Source organism: Pristis pectinata, chromosome 32 (assembly GCF_009764475.1).
Source record: "Pristis pectinata isolate sPriPec2 chromosome 32, sPriPec2.1.pri, whole genome shotgun sequence".
In the NCBI taxonomy this organism is placed as follows: Eukaryota; Metazoa; Chordata; class Chondrichthyes; order Rhinopristiformes; family Pristidae; genus Pristis; species Pristis pectinata.
Genome location: NC_067436.1, coordinates 18526793 through 18545616, shown reverse-complemented (window position 1 = coordinate 18545616; position 18824 = coordinate 18526793). Strand labels below are relative to the sequence as shown.

Here is an 18824-nt window from a genome sequence, read left to right as displayed (position 1 = left end):
TAATTATACAGTTCATAAAGCTCTATAACACGGAAATAGGCCCTTCAGCTCAACTCATCTGTGCTGAGTTGCCTATCTGAGCTAGTCCCATTTGCCTGTGTCTGGCCCATACATGTAAATATCCAAATGTCCTTTAAATGCTGTAATTGTATCCATCTCTCCCACTTCCTCTAGCAGCTCATTTCATATACCCACCACCCTCTCTGTGTGGGGTAGGGGGGCAGTTTCCCCACAGGTCCCTTTTAAATCTTTCCCCCTTTCACTTTAAACCTAATGCCCTCTAGTTTTGTACTCCCCTACCATGGGGAAAATACTTTGGCTATTTCCCTTAGCTATACCCCTCATGACTTTATAAACCTCCAAAAGGTCACCCCTCAGCCTCCGATGCTGCAGGGGGAAAAGTCCCAGCCGATCCATCCCCTCCTTATAACCCAAGCCATCCAATCCCAGTAACCTCCTCGTACATTTTTTTTTGAGGCCTCCCAAGTTCTGCTAACCCATGGCCCATGAATTCTGAGCCCAAATGCAGTTCTGCCATTTTCCCAGTTGGTTTGGTTAATATAACAGACCAAAGGTCGAACCCATGCAAGAGTAGGTAGTTTTACCACTGGACTGGTAATCCTTGATTAATGATCTGGAATTAATTCAAATTTCAGCATGGCAGATGGGAATTTAAATTTAGTTAAAAATGATCCAAAATTTCAATAATTGGGACCAAAACTATTTGATAAAAGAAGAGAAAATGTAAATAAAAAAAAATCTGGTCTGAGCCAAAATATGACTTCAGATCTTTAGCAATGTAGTTGACTCTTGAGTGCATGCTGAAATCAGCCAACAGGCTGATTTTTTTTTTTCTGTGCCTTTGCTCAAGATGCATTTTTTTTTACAATGTCATTACCAATATAGTCTCTGGGTGGGCAGGGTAGGAGGAAGGGAGAGAGCATTTTTAATCTATCACTGATTACAGCAGAGTTGTACTAAAATGCTGTTTTGGTTAAATTGCCATGTTGGTGCCTCTGGTTATTTTTCAGATTCAAGGAGGGAGGATCCATCCTTGCTTCTGGTGCTGAAATGGGGAGGAGAGCTGACGCCGGCAGGGAGGGTACAAGCTGAAGAGCTTGGAAGAGCATTCAGGTGCATGTACCCTGGAGGGCAAGGTAGGTGCATTCAGGGATAGCAGTATCCTTCAAAAAAATACTAGTTACAAATGTGTTGTGCCATTTGCCAAAATGGAAAAATTTTCTTTATCCCCCACCCTCCTTGTTGACACTGCATCATTGTTTCTCAAGCCAACAATTTTTAGACAGTTTCCTGAATCCAACTAGGCTTTGAACATGAAATCCATATTGTGCCTTTAATTATGACTGATGTTTTAAGCATAATATTTCTGTTAACAATCCTGTCTACCTTTTGGTTCTTGAGCTATGAGTTTTGGAAACTGAAGAATATGGGATTCACTGTAGCTTTTAAATACAAGGTTGATTTAGCCCAAAAGTTTTTCACTGATGTTAAAAACCACTGATAATAAAATCAGTACATTGGTGATGATCACTGCAAGGTTTAGGGCCATCAGGACAGTGACCTGAATGTAGCTATGCACAAAACTGTGAACTACAAACAAACCTCAGCCAGAAATGTAACATTTAAACTACAGAGCATTCATCTCCAAGTGGATGCTGTGTTTGGATTCTGTGTCATTTTGTAATGGAATACTCTGCAATGATGGTGTGCCATCAGTGGTTGAATGCAATAAATACAATTGTAATAAAGTTTACCTTTTTAAATTGAAGCTCTGTGGCACTGTTTATGGTTTCAATACAGAGCCCCAGATCTGTTTAATGGGTTGTCCTGCCTGCATTCTGGTTGATTAACAACGAAATGTCTCCCCTCATGGAAGGGATTCCCAACTGTAGCTCTGAAGATTAAAATGCTGTCTTCAAGTATGGGCATTCCAGATGTACGATTCTGTTGTGTTTCTCTTTGTTGGTCAGTCCTATTTTAACACAGGATAATGGTTCCTGGAGCTGTTGCCTTGCTGATGGATGAAACTTCAGTCAGAATTCCATGAAGATCCTTTGGTATTGGTAACCTGAGCTGTAGACTGTTCTATTGTTGCCTGTGTACATCCTGTGGTACTTAACCAATATGAATTTTCCATGAGTAATTTTGTAACAAGGAAACAATCATGATGATCATCAACATCGAGCCATGCAGAAATTGTTCTTGTATTGGCAAACTCTCTTCCTATTAATACTGAGGGAGATTTGATGGATATTGTGTTGCTGAGTCATGGTACTTTCTGGTCTGTCAGCATCTATAACGAGAAAAGCATCTGATGCTAAAGGACCTGCTGCACATTTCCAATCATAATGAACAAGTTTATTTTCTATTTCCCTTTCCAAATAAGTGCTTTGCTCTACCATGACCCTCTTGTAAAAGTCATTACACTCCATTCTCATTGGAGTCTGTTTATTTTATGGTCCTTGCCTTTTATTTCAGTAAAGTTGTTTTGTTTTGTTCTGTTTCTTCAAATATGTGAATTGCATTGAGGCCAGGATTTGAAATGCTGAAGGTTAACGTGAGCATTTATAATGAGATGATGTTTCAGGTGATGTATTTTTAGATGAACATAAGCCCCAGTCAGGCACTGACTAATCATGCAGTACTGAAGAAGCCAATAAGTATTGTGCTCACTTGAGGCCCAGAACCATGTGTCTGATCTTTTTAAAATAAAATATCCTCTATCACTGTCCAGGTTTTCCAACCAGAATTGAACCCATTGATAAAATGTGGAATGAACTTCAATTTCTTTACTACTCTCTCCAAGTAAAGACAATTTCTTATAATAAAGAATCTCCCAACTCCAACATCTGTGTCCATAAATAGGGGTTGGAAACTTTGACCAAATCAAGAATATTGTTTTCTGGAAATGAGAATCCCCTGTACATTTAGATTTCTGCGAAAAGTGTTCACCTTTATTTTCAGCTATGGTTGATTTTAATTTTTGGTCCCTTTTGTTGCTAGCTGGATTGGACCGAATGAGTGTCTTTCTATTTCTGACTAGAACCATAGTCATAGAGAGATATAGGTCCAGGAGGATGTTTCCATGCTATATTTTTTTTTAAATATTCTGTTCTTGACATCACAAGACTGGAAACTTAAATTGAGGGAGATCTTTTTGAAAATGCTTTAAAACATAATGTTAATGTTCCAGTATTTGTGGGGTCCAACATCTGTTGTCAGTCTAACTCTAACCTACTCTGCATTTAGTATCAGATTGATCCATCAGTGATATGAGGATTTGTTACAATTAGCCTTGAAGTTCTTGGGCCAGGGAGGAATTATTTGTTGTAGTTCCTAGCCCTGGATGCCCTTCATTAACTTGTGTCGCAGTATTATAAACACTCGACTGTGCTGTTTCTACAGGTGAATAGTTTACATAAAGTATTGCTGTGTGGGTGAGTTAATGGATAGAGTTGGATTGCAGCTTCAGGTGAAATGGGGAAATAATTTTAGAGAGGGAGGTGGCAAATCAATCCAGCCTACGCTAGTGACGAATAGTTAATCACAGTCACAATATGATTTCTGTTGGTGTGTTTTAGATTGAACTTGAATCAGAACATATCAAGAACTTAAATGGTGTGAAGTATTACTCCCTGCACATTGGAATAAATGGAAAGTACTTGAATCTAGTTCTTTTCCTACTGTCCTATAACAGCCATCAAATCGGCGACAGTGATTTATCCTCTTGTGATTAACAGACACCTTGGTTATGCCCAGCACTTCACCCTCTGCCCCCTTCTTTCCCTCCTCAACATTCTGCCCTGGGTAACTTTGTTCAACAGCATCAAGCCAAATTGCACATGTATCGGGTGCCACTGTTCTGCTTCTCTACCATCGTCTTGGGCTCTGATTGTTGCTGTGTCTCTGCTGCTTGTCCAACGTCAAGTTGTCTTGACTTATGACAATAAATTCAGTCATGCCATTTGGCTGCTGGTAAAGCTGCACATCTAGGTTTTGACCCCATCCCTTTCTGACTACTTGGGTTGAAATCAGCAGTGGGGGAAAATCAAAAGTACTCTAGCTTCTGGAAGTCTGAAATACAAACAAAAATGTTGGAAGCACTCCACAGGTCAGGCATCATCTGAAAAGAGAAACAGTTAGTATTCCAGGTTATAAAGAGTCCTGGAGCTGAAACACTTTTTCTCATTTTCCACAGGTGCTGCCTGACCACCTGAGGCATTTTGTGTTTTATTTCAGCAGTGGGTAACCTCCTTGCCCTGTTTGATCAAGCTGAACTTCTTGTCCTGAATTCCGGCCACCATCAGGACTTTAACTCCCCCTCTGCAACACCACCTGTCCCAACCTCCTCCTGCCACTGAAATTCATTCATGCCTTGGTCAACTCCCAGCAACTAAGTCGATGCTTTCCTTGCCTAACTTCCATAACTACAGCCCAGTGACTCACTGTGTCCCAGTGCCATTTTTGCCCATACCCCAGGAGTCTCGGTAGGCTCCCAAATCACAACCTAGTGAATTCAAAATCATTATCTTCCTCTTCAGTTTCTATGCTGGTATTTATCTTCCCAGATCCTCAATTTATCCCTTGAACTGTACTATTTCTGCCTCTGAAAGACCTCTTTGATTGTGCTTTTAGCTTCTTTTCCTGACACGTTGATCATCATTTTGATTTCAACATTTTTGGAGCACTTTGGGACATTTTTAGTATGTTACTCTGTTTTTGAGTTATTGATTCAGAATTTCTATAGTTTGGGCATGAGGGGTGAATAACGTTAATCTATTTGTCTTTCCCTCCTGCTTTTTATATGAATATAGATGATAGCAGCACAGGTTTGAGCTGTGATTCTCCTATTGACTGTGGTAAGGGATTGATTGCTGTCTTGTCTGAGCTTGTGATGAATTAACCCCATTTTCATTCCTCCTGCATGTCTAGTCCTGGGACCAATCTAACAATCAGTTGCAGCAAATATGCAACAAACTAATTGTCACAGAGTGATTCATAAACTGAGTGAGCCTTCTGTTGTCCTGACGGTAACAATGACCTACAATCAGTATTGTGATTATCCTAATTTTGGGAACTTGCGGTAGAGCAAGGTTACAAATTCCCTTTGATTTGGTGCTGTACATGTCCCACATGATACCAATGTCATGTGATTGTGCAGAGAAATGAATCAATGAAGTTTGTCATCTAACTTGCTTTAAACGACCATGTCTTCTCCATTACACCCAGTTTCTCTCTCTCTTTTGCCCCCCCCCCCCCCCCCCCCCCCCAAAACACACACATACATTTAACTTGGAGTTCACTTGTTCAGGTATTATTTTATCATCTTCCTCCAAGAAACAGTTTTCCCTAACAAGTGTTGCCTGTTTCCATCATTAATGCAGCTAATTTACTCTTTTTACTGTGATTTTTGTTTTTGCTGTTGACTTGGATATACCTTGCAAGGTTTTAAATATTTTTTTACATTTGTTGCTTTTGATAACCCCTCTAGTCCACTGGATTTCCACTTTTTCTAGGATTCATGTAAACCCATTTGTTTAGTTTGAAATGTTGCTCAAGCACACAGATGAAAGCTTTACCTTTTTAAAAGGTGTGCATTGGTCTTGCATCATATTCTTCCCACTATTTTGTAACTTTGTTCCTGCCGTGGTGTTCAGGAATGTTCCTGAACATTCATAGAGTGGCACACTGTGGATTACATGGTCCAATACTTACAAAGCAATACATTATACATTATGCTTTGAGAAATGCTGTCAGATCCATTAGTTAAGGACTAGATGAAAACATTTTGATTTATTTGTAACATGTTCCATATCTGATGTAGTTGATCCCAGTCAGTGGAAAGATTCTTGAACAATTCATTCCATGTAAGACATTGTCAGTACAGTTGGAACAACTAGCATGTTCACCAGCTGTGAAGCCCTATTTTCCCCATTATCTGCATATGGTAGGTCCCATTTTATTCCCTGTCAATTGATCTTCACTTTTTTAGTTTGTTCCCATGTTCAACAGACTGTAATTTCACTGAACCAATATTTAAGCAAATATTTTTTTACATCATTGTATGCAATGTTGAACTTTAGGCACAGTACTGTATTATCCTAGACTTTTGCAGATAAATAGCAGGCACAACTACAGAAGTCTCAATAGAATCATTTGCAATAACAACAATGAATCCTGTCCCTGTCTCTGAAAGGCCTCAAGTTTTTCGTAATGACCAGTAGAGATTGCAACCAGAATCTCCTCCTGCATATCACCATCCACAAGACTATCATTAAAGAAAAATTTCCCTGGATAGTAAATGCTTGGGGCTCTTTCTCAGATCTAGAGAAATTCCTGAGGATCTTCCTAACTCTGTTCAACCTGGCTTCGCTACTCAGCTTTTCTTCTCCACAGTCTGCTATTATCCAAAGAATGGTTTCTTCCATGGAAGTGTTGATATTCCCTCCCTCCATCCCATTGCCAGTTTCTCTAATTCCACTGCAACAGCAAATGAAGAGTAAGGCTGCCTCTCCCTGATTTTATGGTCTCACTGTTTGTTTCAGGCTTGGGTTCTGGTGGCTGACGAGGGTTGTTGAAATTTCTATTATCACAACTATGTTGAAAACAGAAGAATCATTGATTGACTCTTGCAAAATGGTTTTGTACAAAGCCCGAGGAAGAGATGAGGGAGGATATAACAAGGAAAATCAGATAAAGAAGAGCTGCTTGTGTCAATGCTCTCAAACCTGAGAAATTCAGCTCATTCAATGCTTATAAAGTGACCTTGGCTACAGTAAATCACAGAAACTAAGTACTGACCTCAGGGAATTGGGATAGTATTGGGGTCATTCTTCCCTTCCCTAACTCTCCCCTAATTTAATAAACTCACTCCTGTTCACTGCTTGTATTTAGTAACTATATATTGGCTTGTAAACATTATTGAAAAGGAAACACGAGATTTTTTTCTATTTTCTCTATATACATATCTGACTTTGAGGACAGTTAGTGCTGATTTAGTGGGCAGTTCAGGGGTAATATCAAGAGGTAGCTCTCCACTTAAAGGGTAGTGAAAATCTGGAACCCTCTTCCCCAAAAACCTGAGGGTGGGCAATTGAAAATTTCAGGATTGCAATTAGCAAGATTTTGAGGGTTATGGAACCAAAAAAAAGAAATAAGCTATGGTCAAACTAAAAGGTAGACAGCCTGGAGGTAGCAGGTGGGGTTATTTAAGCAGAGGGTGAAGTAATTCTTTTCTTCCCAGGGGATTATGCTGGCTTTCCTGGATGCGGTCTGCTTCGTTTGCATAGCACCTACAGACACGACCTGAAGATCTACGCCTCCGACGAAGGCAGAGTGCAGATGACCGCAGCGGCTTTTGCCAAAGTATGTGAGAAAAATTTTTGTTTGCATTTCAAACAACCAATTTGTTTTCAATGGAACATAAGTAATAAGTATCTGGTTGATCCTTGGTACAAGCGAGGAGTGCTTGATGCCAGTGTTGGATTTACAAAGTGGGGAATGAGTTAAACTTCATAGTATGGACAACCCCAAAACATTTCTCTATACCATGATCCTCAGTACATCACTGATCACTTGTCTGTGTGCAATGTTACAGGGACTCCTGGCACTGGAAGGAGAGTTGACTCCAATTCTGGTGCAGATGGTGAAAAGTGCCAACATGAATGGTCTTCTGGACAGTAACAGCAACTCGCTCAGTAGCTGTCAACACCGTGTCAAAGCACGGCTTCATGAGATCATGCAGAAGGATCAGGTGTTCACGGAGGAGGACTACAAAAAGGTAACTAAGTAAACATGGACAATGTACCTGGATCCACTGGGTTGGGAAAGGATTGGATGTGATTAGTAAGTTAATGGTACCTTCTAATTGTAAAATTTCTGCTTCAGGAACATCAAAGCTGATTGTATTGGCAATGCTTGTTTGCATTGAGATAATGTGAGCATGTTTCCTGTATGTTTTATACAAAAAACTTCTGAGTATGTTGTCCACACACTTAGGTTCTTTCACCTACCTCTCCTTTCAAGTTCATTGCATTTCCTTGTACTCCAATATTCTGTCCAAGGATTTTTAGTGAAATGGAACTCCTCACGTCTGTTCTTCCCAAGCCTTGTGTCATTTCATTACTACCTTTTTTGACTTGCTGGCTCTCTTCCTCTCAGCAGCTTCACTGAGAACCTACATGGTTTCTTCTTGGTCTACTGCTAGAAATGAACTGCAACAGCACTGTTTCCGATGATTGTTGGGAATATTTTTCTCAGGCAGTCCTTCAGGATCAAAGATGACCTACTTCTGCTCTAGTTTTGTGGCCTTATCTGCCACCTCAGAACCCAATGTGGGATCTGCAGACTACCAGAGGGAGAGCAGGAGGTAATTGATGGGACAAGTGGGTGCATAGTTTGGGAGGTGGTGCTCTCCTTCTGTAGTTTTCACTGGGCTTTTGCATGCTCCTGACAAAGGGACTTGAGGTTCTTGGTGCCACCCTAAATATTCTTTCTCCATTTTAAGTGGTTATGGGACTTCCCTTGAGGGTTTTCAAGGTGTGTTTGAGAACATCCTTGAATTGTTTTCTTTGTCTTCCTGCTAATCTCTTGCTATGATGGAGATTGTAGTGGAGTGGAGTGGAGTGCCCTTGTCAGGAGGCTTGTGTTTGGGGGTGTGAATGTTGTAGCCTGTCCTTCAGACACAGTAGTGTGTAATTGGATGTTGTCCTGAAAGAAGACATTGATATTGGTTCACTTGTACTGTCAGTGGATTGAGAGGATTTTGTGAGGATAGAATTAGTGGAGGTGGAGATGGATACAATTAGAATGTTTAGAAGACATTTGGACGGGTACTTAGGAAAGGTGTAGAGGGGTATGTGCCTATTATGGGCAAATGGGATTAGCATAGATGGGCATCACAGTTGGCATGATCAAGGTGGGTTGAAACGGCCCTTTACTGTGTCGTATGATTCTAGTGGTTCCTCATTCTCGCTTTTTTTTAATAAACTAGAAGATCTCTTTTGACATTAGCATTGGGTTCTGCTGCTAAGTTAGTTCACATCTCAAACATACAGAATGCCAGTAGACTGAAGTTTGAGAACACAGTTTTCCTCAGATGGCCAAAGCCTGTGCTGATGCACTGCAAGCAATGGTGAATTTCATCATCAATCTCTGCCTTTGCTCAGAGGTGCTTCCTGAGACAGTTAAAAGATATTCATTGTTTATTTTTGGGACCTGAGCTTTGCTGTTCCCTGTTTCACCTTGAGATGGTGGTAGTGAACAACCTTTTGTTTTGAACCATTGCACTTCTGGTGATGGTACTCCCACAGTGCCTATTGGGAAGGAAATTCCAGGATTTGCATCCAGCAACAATGAAAGACTTAATACATTTCCAAGTCAGTGTGGTGTGTGACTTTGAAGGGAAATGTACAAGGATTTTGTAAGTGGTACACACTGCAGGCACTCACCAGTGGTGGAATGAATGGACATTAGAGATGACAATCAAGTGGCCTGCTTTGTCATGGATGGCGTTAAAGTTGGCCGTGCACTTGCCTAGGCACTCCTGATGTGCCTTTATAGATGGTGGAAAGTCCTTGGTATTAGGAGTGAGGCATTTGCTTTGGGGTACCCAGCCTCTGACCTGCTCTTGTAGCCACAGTATTTATGTAGCTGGTGCAACTGCGTCTCTTGTTGACAGTGACCCCCAGGTTGTTGATGATAAAGGTCTTGGTAACTGTCATGCTATTTAATGTAAAGGATGGGTGTTTAGACTCTTTCTTGTTGGAGGTGGTCATTGTCTGACATTTCTGTGACATGGATATTATTTGCCACTTATCTGCCATGCTGAAATGTTATCTAGGTCTTGTAATATGCAGATAAGGACTCGTCCATTTGCTGAGCAATTGTGTATGGAATTGAACGTTGTGCAATCGTTAGTTGACTTCTCCACTTTTGATTTTATGATGGTATGTGGTCCATGCTTTCCAGAGTTTTGTGGACCTTAATTGTTGGCAGGGTGGGGAAATCTTGTTGCACAAATGTTGGAAGGCCTTTAAGGATCTTTAGTGTAAAGGCCATTTTCTCATGCATCAGTGGATGAGTTGATGCTGATCTGGAGTTTGGCCTCTGCAGGTAGGCATATGCAAGTTTTGTCTGGATGCTGCAGCTTAATGATTGAAGGTAGAAAGACCTTGGTTCTGGAGTGAAGGAGATGTATGTGGAATAGTTTTCCATTCTCCTGTAGATTAACCACACTCCACAGGAAGATTATTGGTGGGAAGGTGCTGGGAAAAGTCTCTTCTGGCAATTGCAAGTTGAAGCATTGTCACAGAAGGACAGAAGTGTCCTTTAGCACTCTGTTCTGTTGCTAAGGTAGAATAGTGCTGCTTTAAGACCACAATCTATTTGTTATCAGGTAAACAGCTTTAGTCAGCTAGAGTTGTAATATTTGATGAGGGCGCAGTGCCCTTTTTGAAATTGTGACAGTCAGAATCAACCAGCAGTAAATGTGACTTCTGTTCCTTGTCCTGTTTATTAACACTGTTTGCACCTGATCTATTTTCATCCTTTGCAGCTGGCTCCCACAGGCAGTGCTTCTCTTATTAATTCCATGAAGTTAATTCAAAACCCTGTTACCACTTGTGATCGAGTTTATTCCTTGGTTCAGAGTCTGACCTCACAGATTAAGAAGAGATTAGAAGACCCCAAATCAGCAGGTAAATGTATTTATTTTGGTTCAAAGAATTATTCAGAAAGAGTGAAAATGCAGGAGGAGCGACAGATCCTTGGTGAAATATTCTCCTCTTGAGGTATAAAAACAAAATTGTAGAACCAACAAGATGGTCAGGCAGCATCTATCAAGAGAGAAAGTTAAATGTTTCAGGCCAATAACTTTCACCTGAAGGGTTAACTCTGCTGTTCTTTCCAAAGATGCTGCCTGGTCACCTGAGTATTTCACACATTTTTGTTTTATTTCTAGTTCCCATTATTTATATTTTGCACTGGTTGTTATTGAAGCTTGAAGACAGTTGAGTCAGATTTGAGGGAACTGGATTACCATCAACAGTGATACAGTCAATAAAAGCTTGAGGTGCCCTATTTAGTTAATCTCAGTCATACAGTGTAGAACACTGGTTCCTTTGGTCACTCAGCAGCACTCTCGTAACTGCTGAAGCAATATTAACCATTATTCTACATTGAGTAATCATATTCTGTGCTAGTTAAGTTCAAATAGTATCGCCACAGTACAAAGTTACTCTTAATGCTGTAGTTCAGTACTGTCACAGCTAAAATGTACAAATGCAAACAAACTTGATCTGGTCACTCCCTATAGATTAGCTTTCCAACCTACCCCTTTACACCAACTGCTCTCCAATTATCTGGTGCAGTAAATCTTGAAGCTGGTTGTCTCCTTCTCTCCCAGAGGACATTTTAAAGGAGTCATGTTTGTGAGGTTTAAGCAGTGCTGGTGAATGAAACTTTGAACAACCTCAACGTACACATTCAGGCAGCTGGAGAGAGAAACAGTATCCAAAGTTGCCTCTGCCTGAGGAGGCAGAGCTAGTGCTTTGCATCAGAACTTGTGCTGCTAATGAATCTCAGATAATGAAGCAGTCCATTCCCATGTGCAGCAAGACCTGGTCAGCTTTTGGTCAAGGGCTGATAAGCATCAAGTAATACTTGCACCACACCAGTGTCCAACAGTCACCATCTCCAACGAGATGGACCTAAGTAAGTAATCTTGATACTCAAAGGCATCACTATCTTCACATCTCCCACCATCAGTAGCCAAGGGTTGTCACTGAGGAGAAACTTAACTGGGGTAGCCATGCAAGTCTTATGATTACATCTAAAAATATTCTGGAATACTCAGCAGGCCAGGTACTATGGAGGGAGAAACAGAGTTAACGAATCAGGTCTATGATCTTCCATTAAAGCTTGGGGTCAGAGGGTGAATATCCTGTGGAGTGTAACTCACCCAGAGCCTTTTCACTATCTACAAGCCACTAGTTAAGTATGTGATAGAATACTCCCCTCTTGCTTGGATGAATGCAGCTACAGTAATGCTCCAGAAAGTTGATTCCCACCAGAACAAAGCAGCTTGTTTGATTGGCATCCCATCCACCACCTGGACTGTTCACTACTGGTGCACTGTGGCTGCAATGTGTACTATCTATAGGAAGCACTAAAGTAACATGGCAAGGTTGGCCTGACAATGTTTCCCAATCTGGAAACCGGAAGAACAGGGTTAGCAGGCACGTGAGAATGCCACCATCTCCAAGTTGCACAGTATCCTGAAGCAGAAGTATATAAATTGTCATTGGCTGAAATCCTGGAACACCCTAACAGCACTGTGGGAGCCCCTTCACTACAAGAACACAACCTTACCAAGGGAAGATAAATATTGCTTTAGACCACTTTCCCAGTAATACTCGTGTCTCATGTGAGAATAAAAGTAGGTGCACAGAGAACCAGTTTCAGGACATGGGGAGGTTGGGCGAGCCATTATGGTTTTCTTGAAGATGTTTCTAGCCAGTGTTCCCAAGCAACTTTCTTGAGAAATCAGGTACATGTACAAATGTAACAAGTGCACTTTTGTTTATTTCATTTAACTGTTAAAAAAGAAATTCTTGGATATTTGTTTCCACAGCTTTACACTTTGCTGCATGCTGTAACTTTACTACAATCTTTCTAGCTTTTAGCTTGGTGAAATATAAAAGAACATGTTTAACATGATGGATCTTGTAAATTGCAGACCTTCAGCTGTATCACAGTGAGACCCTAGAGCTAATGCTGCAACGCTGGTTAAAACTGGAGAAAGATTTCAGGATGAAGAGCGGCCGCTATGACATCAGTAAAATCCCAGATATCTACGATTGCATCAAATATGATGTGCAGCACAACAGCGCCTTGAAACTTGAGGATACCTTGGAACTCTTCAAGCTCTCTAAGGCTCTTGCTGATATCATTATCCCTCAGGTAAGAATTAATTGAACAAAACAGTAAGTGCTCAAGTAATGGTAGTTCTTCTGGGCTCAATATTGAGCTCAACAATTTCAGATGGTCAGTATTTCTGGCAGCTTTATTTCATATTTCTGCCATTCTCTCCATGTTCCTTTTCCGCATTTACACCTCTTTCAGGATCTTTTTTTGTTCAGCACTGCTGATATAAGAATTTGTTTAAAAAGAGTCAGTTTTTTTTGCATCCTCCAACGTAAGCTGCAGTTATATTGCACTGTCATTAGATGGCACTGATGCCATCTCCTGATGCCCAAAAGCACTGCATTCTAATGGCATTCTGCCTCCTGTGTTTTAATCCAGGTCCTCAGCTATGGCCTCTGTTTGGCAATCCCAGACAAACCTTGTAATTCAAATATGTTTTCTTCAAATGTGTTTTCTTCAAACTAGAACCTTCTATAAATTGAATTAATGCTGGTGCATGGCTGATTTGGAGGTTACATTTCATACACTTACGTCACACCCAGAAATAGAGCGTGCTTTGAATGAAGCATATCTGCATCTGTGCCTTCTGCTTTTCATTCACCACACACAGGAAAGCTCCCTAGCCATTCTTTATTTGAATGACTTAATTCACTTGCTGGAAAAGAAAAGCCTTGAGCATTTATTGTAGAGGAGAATGGCTGGACTATGTTGCTTGTGCACAGGTCTGGTCTCCATACTATTTAAAAAAAACATAAAAGCACTTGAGGGTGCAGAATAGATTTACAAGGATGATGTAGGAACTAGCAAGTTACAGCTAAAGACAGAGCAGGTTGGAGCTTTTTACTTTATAAAAGAGAAGGCTTAGAGGTGACCTCTTTAAAAATCATCATGGGGTTAGACAAGGTAGATGTATAGAGACATTTTCTTATGGGAGGATCCAAAACTGGGGCCATAAGTGCAAGAGAGTTACTAATAAATCTCTGAGGTCTGGGAGGGGGGAGAATAAAACAATTCAGATTTCCTTTAGATGCAGTATCTGTAAGGAAATGAAATAGATGCTGAAAGACTCTTGGGGTAGAAGGATATTCATGTAGGGTACAAACATGCAGACTAATTGGGCCAAATGCTCTGTTGCATCACTGTATTCTGTGCAGTTTAAAAGGGACTTTAGCAAGCACTGCAACATTTCAATATTAACATAGAACGGTATAGCAGAGGAACAGGCCCTTCAGCCCACGATATTGTGCTGGACTAATTAAATTAGTAATTAAATGCCTAACTAAACTAATCCCTTCTGCCTACACTGTCTGTATCCTTCCAATCTTTGCACATTCATGTGCCTATCTAAGAGCCTCTCAAACGCCTCCTATCATATTTGCCTCCATAACCACCTCTGGCAGCACATACCAGGCACTCACCACCCTTGCCCTGCACATCTCCTTTTGAACTTAGCCTCTCTCACCTTAAATACATGTCCTCTAGTATTAGACATTTTGACCCTAGGGGGAAAAAGATCCCAGCTGTCTACCCTATCTATGCCTTTCATAATCTTAAACTTCTATCAGGTCTCCCCTTGGCCTCTGTTGCTCCAGGGACATTCAATAGTGTGAAAGCAAGAGGGAAAGGAAAAGACTTGAATGGCAGAAGTATAAAATAAAAGCACTCATAATTTGCATATACTTATCAGGAATTACATTAACCACTTTGTAGATGGGTCTATCAAATATTTTGCTCATTGAAAGATCCAACATTCTTTAAGATGAGTGACTAGAAGGTAGGTGTTGACTTATACTCAGTGGTACAGGTCCCTAATGGACTGTTTCAACCAAAGGCCACTACCCTCTGACAATGCAGCACATAGTCAGCACTGTGCCAAAATGTCAGCTGAGGTTATGTCCTCAAGTAAAGCTTAATTACATGGTCCTTTAGACTCCAACAATGTCCATTAATATTGCAGCATCAATATTGCTGTCCTTCAATGTGGTAATGCATCCCAAGGTGATTTGCAAGAGCATTAGCAAATAAAATTTGGTATTAAAATGTAAGGTGATTATTGGAGTGAATGACCAAAATCCTGGTTAGAATGTAGGTTTTAAAGAGCAACTGAAAAGGAGAAAAAGAGAGAGGTAAAGTGGTCCACGGAGAGAATTCCAGACCTAGGAGCGTTGGATCCATTTCTAGAGCTTTCTGCGACAATTGAATTAAAGTGACACTGAATTAAAACTATGGAAGGATTTTTCATGCTGATCCCTGCTGCAGTTAGCTTTTTATTTAGTGTTTTTTCATGATTTGTTCTTTCCATGTCCTTGTGCATTTCTCATGCATAATAATTGAGATAATAGCTATTCAGTGAGGCCAGTGCCACAAATAGAGAGCTGTACATATTTGCAGTCAAAACTGTTAGGCTTTATTTACTCCTTTGGTCAAAACATGTTGACTAGTTTGGCATATTTCACTTCTTTAGATCATAATCTCTCTTGCATTTAAATGGGTTTGTGAGTTTGCCTCGCTGTCTAACTCACAAGTCTGTATACTAACATTTCCCCAATGGTGACGTTTTTCACTGGACAAAGCTTTAGTATGCAAGCTATGCAGGCGCTGTCTGCACGTACAGTCTGCTCTGTTTGAGCTCCACCCTCTGAATTGCAATGGATATAAATCTCTGACCTTTTTTATTCTAAGATGCTTTACTTATCTTTATTCTGCAGTTAACTGAAAAATTGCTCGTGTATTTTCAGTGGCACTAAACCCAATATCAATTAGGTGCTCTCTTTGTCCCACTTTATATATAGTAAAGTGTACTACATTATTTCTTTTGTTGGCTTTGATAGAATGTTCTATCCCTCTTTCTCTTCTGTCTGTCTCTTTCCCTGTCTATGCTGTGCCTCTCTTTCCCTGTCTCAACTGAATGTGTATATGTTTTGCGTACATGTGGAGAGAAGATGTTATAGTGTCTGTCGACAGTGTCATCTTGATAAATAGCAGTGTAATCAGTGAATGGGAATTCAGTTTGCAGACTCTGATTTTTGGGCTGATTCCTGGCTGATAGTAAAGACAGGCTTAACATGGGGCACTGATCTGTTTGGTTTCCAAATGGGAATTTGGCATTATCCATTGCAAAAACTGCATATGCCAGTTTTACTGGGAATACCTTGCACTAGAGTATTACAAAATGGGTTTATATTTTGAGAGTTCTGACAATACAACCTTCTTAACTCTTTGCCTTCCCCCGCTCATTAACATATTAATAAATTAATTATTTGAAACAGGAAATGTATTGCTGATTTATAGAGTAAAGTTCCCAGGAAACTAATTGAGCTTTCAGTCTGCCTGTCATTGTTCTGGGAATAAAAGTCTGTTCCTTTCCCACTTGCTCCCACGCCATTGAATGTTTCTCACTTCAGAAGTTCAGGAGATGACCTTGAGGTCTTTTTGTGAATGAACTGTCTAGAAACTTATGATAAGCTAAAATAGAAAGGCTTTCCCTTTGAAAATTGAAACCTTGATGAATTTCCAGTGGCCTTTGCTGGATGAATGCTGGTTGAGAAATCAGAATTAAGGAACACAGAAAACTAGAAGGGGTGGGAAGCAGATTTTTTTTACCTGTATGTGGGATCAGTAAGATGCCTGCAAAACCAAGTGTGTGCTTTTGCATCTTGCTGGATTGCTGTGTAATGGAAGAAAATTTGATGGTCAACCCAGAAATAAGTTGCTAGGTGGTATGGAGCTCTTTCAAAACCTGTCTTAATGCCATCCCTACTGTGTGTTTGGTCCCACTAACATTCTAACCAGCCAAGGGTTGTGGCTGTGAATTTGTGTGAACAGAATTGGGTATATTTGTTTATAAGCATTTGGTTTGTACAAAACCTAGCTTTTTCTCAACTGTGCACAGAATTATATTTTCTACTAATGTGACAATTAAATTGCTGCTTTGTCAAAGATCTTGTCGGTTTCCCTGCATGTGAAATATTATTCTGCTTCCTGACATCATTTGAACATAGAACAGTACAGCACAGCACAGGATAGGCCCTTCAGCCCAGGATGTTGTGCCAAATTAATTAAACTAATGACCCCTAATTTAATCTAATCCCTCTTCCCGGCACATTGGCCATATCCCTCCTTTCTCTGTATATTCATGTTCCTATTTGATGAACAGAACTTGAGCTGTGAGCTCCTCGTTCCGTCGCTTTGTTACTCCTGCCTCCCAACACCCCTATCCCAAAACCTTTGCCCCATAATCACCAAATTCATCTCCTGGTTTGCTGCAGCCTGATTTCTTACTACCTCCCATCTTTTGCTGGACAACTTGATGGCCCCTCATCCCCCATGAGCCCCTTCTGGTATGGCATGATGCCATCACAGGTGCAGGTACACCCTGCAGGAGTACGCAGCAACAAAAGTGGCAGTAGAAGTGTTTTGTGAGGGGAGAAGTTGATGGGGATCAGATGCTTTCCAGAATCAGCCCAGGTTTGTACAACTGTCTTCCAAAATAGCGGCTTTCTGCCCCCGCATCTCTCTGATCCTAGAGAACTCCTTAAAATCCCACCTATTTGATCGAGCTGTTTGTTCACCTGTCTTAAGATCAGTTTCTCTGGCATGGTGTTGAGATTTGTCTAACATTGCTCCTGTGAAGCATCTTGGGATGTTGTACTGCGTTAATGAGCTATATAAATGCTAGTTATTGAGGAGGTGGGATTGATTTATCATGGGGCTGGTAACACACTGAGAAATTGCAGGGTTTGTTCCACAGCAAAAAGAAAACAGTTGGTGAGAGTAAAAACCTACAGATCTAAAATAAATTCAGATGGTGCTTAAAACGAGCAGTAGCAGATGCTTGAAACGTAGAAGGCTATTTGTGCTGGATCTTGGACGAAGCGATCAGATACTAAGCTCACTGCCCTGTGCTCTCCTCACTCCTCTGTGACCCTGTTATCCATTCATTCCTTAAAAATAAAGCATCTAGCTGTAATCTGTATCTGTGGCAAAGTATTCCTGAATAATGAAATTTTTGCTAATCCCTTTCCTCAATCTTGCAGTGCTGATTTTAAATTGATGACCCTTTTGTCACAGTTATCAATCAGAGACCCTAACATTTCATTATTCACTCCACCAAAGCCTATCAGAATAAAAATTGCTGCTAAATCCAGCTTTGGCCAGTCTTTCTTTGAGCTATTATTTCCCATCAGTTAACATTATGCTTGTGAATTTGTGTGGTGCCCTCTCCGTAGCATTTATCAGTTTCCTGTAATGGAATGGCCTGTGCTCTGTGGCTAAGCTACTGTCTGTATGTTCACCATAGTCTCTTTTATTCTTGATGCTTTGAGTGCAGAACTTTTGTCATGGCCTTGTCTGTTGAGAATACTGGATCTGACGTATCTCTTTTACTGGACTGTCGAGTTGCAGACATTCACTGCTTTCCTTTTTTCAGGAATATGGCATCAATAAGGAAGAGAAGTTGGATATTGCCTATGGATACTGCCTTCCACTGATCAAGAAGATGCAGCTGGATTTACAAAGGACACATGAAGATGAATCTGTCAACAAACTGCACCCACTGTAAGTCAGGCATTGAGAGCATGAACTTTAGCTGCTTTCAGAATACTCATCCTTCTGATCAACTATGTGCCACATCCTTCTGCAGATGAAATTTTGTTTCCAGAGGGAAAATCCTCAAAAAAAAATCTGTAAGCTTGAGATTTTTACAAGTATTTTGCTTTTCTTTCTTTAAAAAAAAATCAGGACGGCTTAAAATTTATGTAATCTGAATTCACTGCCTGACAGCTTGGGGGGAGGGGAGGGAGTAATTTCAATAATAAATTTCAAAATTGAATCTGGTAAGTAGTTGTAAAGGAAGACAAAATCACTCGGTTGCTGGCAAA

General features: G+C 40.5%; 1 protein-coding gene across 11 annotated transcripts in view; it reads left to right on the top strand.

Moving 5' to 3' along the window:
- Positions 1–18824, top strand: part of ppip5k1a (diphosphoinositol pentakisphosphate kinase 1a) — a 125251-nt gene that overhangs the window by 51308 nt on the left and 55119 nt on the right. For 6 of the 11 annotated variants that reach the window (XM_052042404.1, XM_052042401.1, XM_052042398.1 and 3 more), the window contains exons 15-20: positions 1032–1157; positions 7265–7386; positions 7619–7801; positions 10577–10718; positions 12758–12981; positions 18374–18501. In XM_052042404.1, the coding sequence (XP_051898364.1) occupies positions 1032–1157; positions 7265–7386; positions 7619–7801; positions 10577–10718; positions 12758–12981; positions 18374–18501 (925 nt within the window). Of the gene's footprint in view, positions 1–1031; positions 1158–4835; positions 4881–7264; positions 7387–7618; positions 7802–10576; positions 10719–12757; positions 12982–18373; positions 18502–18824 lie in introns of all 11 variants that reach the window. The other 5 variants (XM_052042403.1, XM_052042400.1, XM_052042395.1 and 2 more) reach the window with 1 other exon arrangement.